The 9372-nt window shown below is 38.7% G+C and overlaps 1 protein-coding gene across 2 annotated transcripts in view; it reads left to right on the top strand.

Annotated features, from left to right (window-relative positions):
* The window catches only part of ZCCHC7 (zinc finger CCHC-type containing 7), a 234185-nt gene extending 225970 nt beyond the window's left edge, over window positions 1-8215 (top strand). The window contains exons 8-10 of one of the 2 annotated variants that reach the window (XM_026456152.2): window positions 3232-3293; window positions 4797-4911; window positions 6900-8215. In XM_026456152.2, the coding sequence (XP_026311937.1) occupies window positions 3232-3293; window positions 4797-4896 (162 nt within the window). In that variant the 3' untranslated portion in view covers window positions 4897-4911; window positions 6900-8215. The remainder of the gene's footprint in view (window positions 1-3231; window positions 3294-4796; window positions 4912-6899) is intronic. The other variant, XM_026456151.2, reaches the window with a different exon arrangement.
* The last annotated feature ends 1157 nt before the right edge of the window (window positions 8216-9372 follow it).

Genomic DNA, 9372 nt, shown 5'->3' with positions numbered 1-9372 from the left:
AGGCTGGAGTGCAGTGGTGCAATCTCAGCTCACTGCCACCTCCTCCCGGGTTCAAGCCTCAGCCTCCCAGGTAGCTGGGATTACAGGCACCTGCCACCACGTCCAGCTAATTTTGTATTTTTAGTAGAGATGGGTTTTTACCATATTGGTCAGGCTGGTCTTGAACTCCTGACCTCAGGTGATCCACCTGCCTTGTCCTCCCAAAGTGCTGGGATTACAGGCATGAGCCACCACGCCCGGCTGATTTTAGATTTTCATTGTGTTTTTTTTTGTTGTTGTTGTTGTTTGTTTTTTGGTTTTTTTTTGAGACGGAGTTTTGCTCTTGTTGCCCAAGCTGGAGTGCAATGGTGTGATCTCGGCTCACTGTAACTTCCACCTCCTAGGTTCAAGCAGTTCTTCTGCCTCAGCCTCCCGAGTGGCTGGGATTATAGGTGTACGCCACCATGCCCAGCTAATTTTTTGTATTTTTTTTAGTAGAAATGAGGGCTCACCATGTTAGCCAAGCTGGTCTCGAACTCCTGGCCTCAGATGATCCACCCGCCTCGGCCTCCCAAAGTATTGGGATTACAGGTGTGAGCCACCATGCCTGGCCTGATTTTAGATTTTCTACTTAGTTCTCCAGTTTTCCCTGGTACAATGTTCAGTTAAATCTACATCCCATACATGTAAACCCTGGCATTCAGTGGTGAAAAAACAGATGCTGCATCATTGACTTGCCCACCTACCCCACAGATGCCCAGATTCTCTATCCAGCCAACATATTCCCTAACCCCAACTGAAAAGGCCAAACTGTGTGTGTTCTAGATGCTGAAGCATCAAAGCAAAAGAAGCTTCTCGTTGAGAGCTTGGCATGAGTCCACTAGGCAAATGCCACATTAAGTATGAAACAGCAGCAGCTCATTTCAGAGAAAGGATGTAATAAGAATAGGCTCAGAGCCCATACTTCTGGGAATCTTGAGGCAGTGGAGGAAAGGCAGTGGCACAGAAAGTAGAAAATTCTTACAAAGGAATGTATTATTCCCAGTCTCCAGGTAGGCTTGTAGTAGCCTAGAAACCAAGATAAACTAATATCAAACCAGATCTGGTATCAGGAAGCAGAAAGCGTGCAGAGTGTTGGGAGTCCCCAAAATGAGAAGTATGAGCAATAGGATGGGGTGGGTGGTATTGCAGGTTACCACTTGAATTCCAACTATGACACATCACTGATGTGGATCTTGGGAACTGGAGCCCTACATTGTAGGGCAACTGGAGAAGAAAAGTGCTGAACAGAATCCATAAACAGATAAATTTTATCTTCCATATTGGGGCAGCAGCAACTGTGGGGATGAGACATAGCTTATGAAAGCCAGGATGAGCTCTGAGCCTCAGTTCCAGTTTTGCTCTGCTACAGACTCAACCATGTGACGTAAACAACCCACTTTTTCTCTTTGGTCCCATTTCTTTATCTCCAAAGCGGAGAAGTTGTACAGGAAATCTCTCAGCACGAAGTAGAGAAGACTTTTTTTGAGACAGGGTTCAGAGTGCAGTGGGCATATCTCAGCTCACTGCAGCTTTGACCTCCCAGGCTCAAGTGATCCTCCCACCTCAGCCTCTCCAGTAGCTGGGATTACAGGCACACACCACTGTGCCCAGCTAATTTTGTTTATTTTTTGTAGAGACAAGGTCTCACTATGATGCCCAGGATGGTCTCAAATTCCTGATCTCAGAGCAATCCTCCCTCCTTGGCCTCCCAAAGTGTTAAGATTACAGAAGTGAGCTACCATACCCAGCCGAGAAGACTTCTTTTACAGAATTATCATCTCTAGATCTTTTATTGCTCTGTCCATTCCTCATTATTAAACATTCAGGTGTTGTCACACCTTTAGGGAACATACTCACATAAGCTTTCCATTACCACAAAAATCACATAGATGTACAATTTATGCTTGCTTACCTCTTTAAAGCAGAGGGGTATAATTTTAGCATTTATGTTTGTTCAATTAAAGAAAAACAATTATAGTTGGATGCTTACTAGTCACTTCTGTTAAGGCAGATAGGAAATATATTAAAAGCATGTGGAATTTATCCCTAAAATCTAGATTGAGATAATTTTTAATTTGCAATAAAGCAAATTTGGCAGCCTCATGACTGCCATAGATGAGGAACTCTAGATTATTTACACTAATGAAGAAGATCATTGGTGTGGCTAATCCAGAATAGTAGATAAATTATATAGCCAACTATCAATTGTCTGTGCTAATGGAGGGGACCAGCGATGTGGATAATCAAAATATAATTTACATTTAGCTTTGGAAAACATTTGTAGTATGATATAGCTCTGTGTAGTCACATCAGTCTAGACCATACAAGACCTAAATGGGGAATTATGCAAGTGGTTAAAGATGTTTGTGGACCTCCTCCCTTTCAATGTCCAGAAATCCAGCCTTACACATATTATTATTAAATGCATTCCTCATGTGAAAGACTAGATCTAAGGTGAATATGACATTGCCCTTCCCTAATTTCACTCATTCTCTAGCTGGGGGAAGCAAGGACAATAGTAGTCACTTACAAAGATTACTCCAGGAGAGTGTGAAAGGGGGAACAGGGACTGGGAGAGTTAAAGATTCTGCTGAAATGAGTATTAGTTGAGTGTATCAGGACCTCTGTTACCTTTGCATAATCACAATTTGCTTTTTTTTTTTTTTTTTTTTTTTTTTGGAGACAGTTTCGCCATTGTTGCCCAGGCTGGAGTGCAGTGGTGCAATGTTGGCTCACTGCAGCCTCCACCTCCCAGGTTCAAGCTATTCTCCTACTTCAACCTCCCAAGTAGCTGGGATTACAGGCATGTGCCACCACGCCTGGCTAATTTTTTTTTCTTTTTTTGTATTTTTAGTAGAGATGGGGTTTCACCATGTTGTCCAGGCTGGTCTCCAACTCTTGACCTCAGGTGATCCACCCGCCTCCGCCTCCCAAAGTGCTGGGATTGCAGGCGTAAGCCACCATGCCCAGCCAAAAGCATTTCTTTATATTACCATGTAAGTTTGCCATATAACCTCCAGGACTCTCCCCACAACAACAACAACAACAACAAAAACTAAATAATCCAGATGGTCACAACAGATAAATCTGAAGATAGCAGAAGGATGGAAATGATAAAGACTAGAACCAAACTTATTGAAATAGAAAAATGAACAGCATCAACAAAACCAAAAGCTGATTATTTGAAAACTCTTTTTTTCAAAACAACAGAAACTTCTGGAAAAACTACTAAAAGAAAAAGAAAAGGTACTAATAAACAATGAGTGGAAAGTGTAAGTAACTTAAGATACTATATAAATGTTTTTAAATTATAAAACAGTACTTCATAAAGTTAAATCTGAAAATGCAGCTAACTCTAAAATATATATATAAATTTACCAAACTGACTCAAGGAGAACAAATCAACTGAACCAATACCATTAAAGAAATTGAATAAGGCCAGGCGCTATGGCTCACACCTGTAATCTTAGCACTTTGGAAGGCCAAGTTGGAAGGACCTCTTGAGGCTGCCAGTTTGAGACCAGCCTGGGTAACATAATGTGAGACCTTGCCTCTATAAAAAACAAATAAAAATTATGAAGTCTGAAGCTTAAAACTTATATCATTGTTCACTGGAATATTCATCAATAAGAGTATAAAAACACATGAGAATGGCCGACTTCAACTTGATGATGGTGGTAACTTCTGGAAAGGGAAGGAGATGACCGCAAAATGGGAAGGACTTACACAGAGGATTTCAGTTATATCAGTAATACTTTATTCTTGGAGGAAAAACAAGGCAACTAAGGTAAAATGTTATGGTTTTATATGAGGATGAATATAGGTTTTTAATTATTTTTTATACTTAAGTGTGTGTTTGGAGTGATTTATAATGTTTTAACTACAAATTAAGTACCTAAATGTTTGGCTGCTGGCTTGGCTAGTTCAGACTTGGCTCAATTTTATGTGGATTTTTCACTTACTCTTTAAAATATATTCTAATTGTTTTTCATTGCTTAGCTAAGAAACAACATTTTAAAGTAACTTTTAGGCAAGATGGCAGAGGCAGAAAGGGGAAAGTTCCAAAAGAAAAGATTTCAAACATGCTGAATGGATATGTGTCACAGATCATGATAAACAAAAGCCTGCTATGTGGTGAGTGATTCAGGCCAAAGACTGTGGATTTGGGAAATACTAGCTGTATGGAGGCCAGAGTCATGAGAGTAGGAAGCTGTCCTGGGAAAATGAGTAAGAGTAGGGATTTCAACTTGGGTGGGGGAAGCAAGAAGAGAAACTTCTTTTGGGGTGTCTCACAATGACCTAGGAACAGTTTTAAACTAGGCATAACCTACCACCAACCTACCCCCCAGCATAAGAATCACTACCCCTATAAGCAGTGAATGTTGAGTTAAAATAAGCTTCCTTTTGGAAGTGATGGACAAGCAAAGGAGTTACACTAACATGAGGCCAAATAACATAAACCCACCAACAGAGGGGCAAGGCTGCTACCTCAGACTGTGAAAGGAGTTAGGCAGAGAAGGCTGAAAAAAGATATGAAGGGTTTCATAGGTAAAGAAGTAAGGGAAGAAAACTCAAGCTTGAAAGAATATCATAACACAGTGCGATTTAGGGCTGGGTGACCCTCCCAGCACCCCAGCAAGGACCATGTCCTACAGCTACCACATGAGGTACCAGTGATATGGGGCTCATTCTAATTAACATGCTACAGACTCTTGCAAAAAAGGTTTTTGAACAGTGTGACCATGTGACATCATAATTTTAAATACAATTTGTAGGAATGTCCAGAAAGAGAAGTGTATGACCCGTCTCCAGTATCTCCATTCATCTGCTACTATGATGACAAATACGAAATTCAGGAGAGAGAGAAGAGACTGAAACAAAAAATAAAAGGTATGTTGCTAGACTTCTTGTTAGATCATGTTTGCAGTAGTTTCTAAATTTCTGTGTTTGTACTGTCTTTGCCTGCTTTGGGGGTCATTGGTTAGCATAGAAAGTATTTTTAATAATTACCAAAGAAACTGGAACTTTCTTGATCTCCAGAAACCAAGCACCCACTTCAGAAATAATCCCATGTTGCAGTCTCATCACAATAAACTTTTTTTACAGTGATCATTTTAGGAAATGTCCAGAAAATATTGCTATCCATCTGTGTAGGCAGTTTTTAAAGGCTCCTTTGAGATTTTTTTCTGTTTGACAAGTAATTTTTTTTTTCCATTTGTATTTCTCCAGTATTTTTTATGGAAGGAAAGGCTTTCCTGCTAACTTGTTCCTGGAGCTTCCCTGAAGAAGTCATTTCTTATAGGCCACCACTGCAAGCAGAGCTCCAAGTTCACAACCACCTCTATGGTTTCTGTATTTACTGTTTCACACATGGTTCTTTATCACCAAATTAATGTCTTATCATTTAAGTTTTCTCTACCTCTGTTATTTCTTGTTACTCCAAGGTGGTTTTCCAAGTTATCTTTCTTGCTTTAAAAACAAAACAGTTTTGTATTTTTTAGTTTGTTCTATACCTTGTTTTCTGCCTCTTTTGGCCTTTTTCTTTTTTGGACTCTTAGTTCAAGACTTTTCCAAAATGAAGGTACTAATTCTGAGGAAAGTGGAGGAATTACTCTCCCAGCTCCTGCATATTTTACATATTTAATATAAAATGTATGTCATCTACAGTTATCCCTGGATATTGGTTCCAGGAACCTCCTCATTTACCAAAATCTGCACATACTTATGTCCCATAGTTGACTCTGCAGAACCTGAGTATAGGAAAAAGTAGCCATTCATATACACAAGTTTCTAATCTGTGGAATGGTGTATTTTCAGTCCTCATTTGGTTGAAAAAATCCACATTTAAGTGGACCCATATAGTTCAAACTCATTGTGCAAGGGTCAACTGTACATAGAAGTTACAGTAGTTGTAGATTATGATTAGGCAACCAAATTAGAAAGGGATTAAAAAGAATTGCATGAAAATGTCATCTCTAGATTAAAGGATTATGTGTGCTTTCTGTTTTTTATGTTCTTTATACTTTTCTGTTTTTTCTAAGTTTTCTATAATGAGCAGTTATGACTTTTATAATCAGAGAAAAACAATTTCGTTTTTTTGTTTTAGCTAGTCGTATCGACATCTGTAGCCTGAATCCGCTTTGAGGTGTTCACTATGATCCACTGAAATTTTTATAATAAAAGTCTATGCTAAAAGTTTTTATTGGCCACTTTTTTAATCTTTGAAGATTCTGTTGACTTGCTAGTTTTCATCTCTCACTGTAACCTCATCTCCCACCTACCCATATCAGAATCACTACCCTCAGAGACACGTATTAAGTGTGTCAAGCTCTGACAAAACGTAACATCAGCTTTATCACTAAAACCTCTAAGATACCTGCACACACGTGCACTCGCACACAGTCCTCAAAGCCAGTGATCTCTACCCTGGAGGAATAATCTCTTGGGCAGTTTGACATCCACCTAAAATACTGTGGCCAGGCCTTATCTTTAGAGGGTAATTGAAATGTCATATATGAGACCATCAAAAGGCCGTTTTATAAATCTTACTTTGCCTTATTTTCAAAGGCTGAGTCTTCATCATTGGGGAAACTTGTATTGGTCAGACATGACTTTTCTTCACAAAGCCATGACGATTACTGTTCTTACTGGTCCTTGTCTCCATTGCTTAACCTTATTAAACTGTTGAAAAGGATAATTAACTGTCATTGGATTTGTGAATGTGTTTCATTTTCAGCAATCAGAAATTTAGAAGTGAGTGATGTCATATTGTTGACATGTTTAAATGTCTAACTTCCCTGTCTGTTATTTACACTTAGGAAAGCTCAGCATGGGCTATTTAGCTGCTGAATATGCAAAAATACTTTTATATTTTTCAGTACTCAAGAAAAATGGGGTTATCCCAGAGCCATCCAAGCTACCTTATCTAAAAGCAGCAAATGAGAACCCCCACCATGATATAAGGAAGGGCCGTGCCTCGTGGAAAAGCAACAGGTGGCCTCAAGAAAATAAAGAAACACAAAAAGAGATGAAGAACAAGAATAGAAACTGGGAGAAGCACAGGAGGGCTGACAGACATCGTGAAGTGGATGAGGATTTTCCCAGGGGTCCCAAACCCTACTCTTCTACTGGCAGTTTTAAAACCCAGAAGCCTTCTAAGCTCTTTCACCGTTCATCGCATTACCATATGTCAAGAGAAGACAAGTCTCCCAAGGAGGGCAAGAGGGGCAAGCAGAAGAAAAAGGAGAGGTGCTTGGAAGATGATGACAATGATAACTTATTTCTTATTAAGCAGAGGAAAAAAAAGTCTTAAGCTGTCAGGCAGCCTCTGATGTGGCTTTTCATTGTTCATTTGGCCTTTGTGTCTATAACTTTCTGGCATTGTGTTTATTATCTATGATTAAATAAAGTGAGTTTTTGGTTTTGTTTTTTTAATTTCAGCCATTCCTAGAGTTACTGAACATCCATGGAGATCTCAATTCTCTGTGTCCAACAGGATATTAGGTAAGAAAGTACAAAGATAAACCTGGACTTATCCTATATGTCATCTTTACTCAGAATCCTAGGGATAGGTAGAAGAATTCATCTTTTCAAGAAAGCTTTTTTAAAATACTTTGGGAAAAAAAAAAACTGCATCAAAGGTAATTCATCCTCAACATGAGTATGAAATTAAATCCTTGCAGGAAGAGAAATTAACACTAAGAAAAAGTCATCAACATTTTTCAACTTTTTTTTTTTTTACATTGGAAAGGACAATAACTATAAATCTATATCCAGATTTTCTTGCTGCTGAAGCTGTTGTCAGAGTCTTCCTTTGGACAAAACATCACTAGCTGACTATAAAAACAAAAGTGTCATCATTGAAGCCCTGAAGAGGCAGGGAATTGAGCTTCAGCAAAATACAGGTAAAGAATCTATCCAACATAAATGTCAGAAGACAAATTTCCTAAACAAGTGAAAGAGACATCAAAAATTTTAACATAATCACAATGAAATCATTTTTTACCACTTTTATGGCAGTGTTTCAAGCGGACTGTCACTCAGATCTGTAGAGATGAATATTACTCAAAAAATTGTTTTGTTCTCTTGCATTTTTTTGAACTACCACAAAGCTATACAGATTTTTTTGTACTTGTGGATATTTTGTACTTCTCATAGCCTAATGTCAGAATAAGAAAAATAAAATACCTGAAAGAGAGTAAATACCTGTGTTTATTATGTAAAAAGACAATGAGAGTTTGAGTGACAAAGAGCATAGTTATGTTTGTTTTGTTTGTTTGTTTGTTGTACAGACAAGGTCTCACTGTGTTGTCCAGACTGGTCTCCCGAGCTCAAGTGATCCTCTTTCCTTGGCCTCCCAAAGTGCTGGGATTACAAGCATGAGCCATCACTCCCGGCCTCGGCATAGTTGTGTTGGGCAGGTGGATAAAGTTATAAAAGCCCTATAGACTGGAGTCAAAAATGCCATTTTTGCCCAAGTGCAAGCTCTCTGCCAGAATAAAATGGTATGAAATCAATTAAATAGGACAGTTTTATAATATCATGTTCTTAAATTTGTATTTTACTCTTTGGGAAGTATGCAGATTCCTGTATTTCTGGCAGAATCATCTCTCATCTTTCTGAGAGGAAGGAAGAATTCTGTCCTTTCAAATCAGCGTTAGTGCAGATTGTACAATCAGAGAGTTTAGTCTACCACTTTCCTTGTTGCTGCATAGATTTCAGCTAACTTTGTTGGTGCATAGCTTCCTAATAGCTAGAGTTGTTTTCACCCTAAAGTAAGCAACCAGGGTTTTTTAACAACTTGCTCAAAGTGGCAGCCATAAAAAAAGGTTTTATAAAAGTGGAAAACCTTGAGATAATTGGCATTATTCTCCAGTAGGACTTGAGGCAAAGTTAGCTTATTACTCATATGGTATAACAAGTGCCCCTTCTGATCCAAAGGTGTCTCCTTTCAGGGCAGAAATAGGATTACTATTTTAGGTTCTTTCATACATAGCAGATTGTTTGGAGAAGGAGAGAAAGGAAGCACTTTTTTTTTTTTTCTGTTTGTCTCTGCACATTGTCTTATTTTTTCCCAAAACTTATAGACAAACATTTTGTTCTAGGGTATAATTTACCCATTGGGGTCCATGCATTTACATGCAGATAGGAAAGGATGCTGAGCTACTTCAACTGTGGGCATGACGATAGTCTTCATTTCCTGGTAAGAGAAGAACAGAAACATGGAGGAGCCTCTGCTTCATTTCCTCTCCATTTCCCTTGCCCCCAGCTCTTACACCAAATGTTCAGTTAAGGTGAGTCAGCCAGTCAGTTTATTAACATATAGACTTTTCTTTTTTTTTTTTTTTTTTT

The sequence above is a fragment of the Piliocolobus tephrosceles genome, chromosome 14 (assembly GCF_002776525.5).
Source record: "Piliocolobus tephrosceles isolate RC106 chromosome 14, ASM277652v3, whole genome shotgun sequence".
NCBI classification, from domain to species: Eukaryota; Metazoa; Chordata; class Mammalia; order Primates; family Cercopithecidae; genus Piliocolobus; species Piliocolobus tephrosceles.
The sequence above is the reverse complement of the archived record's forward strand: the minus strand, read 5'-3'. Positions and strand labels throughout refer to the sequence as shown.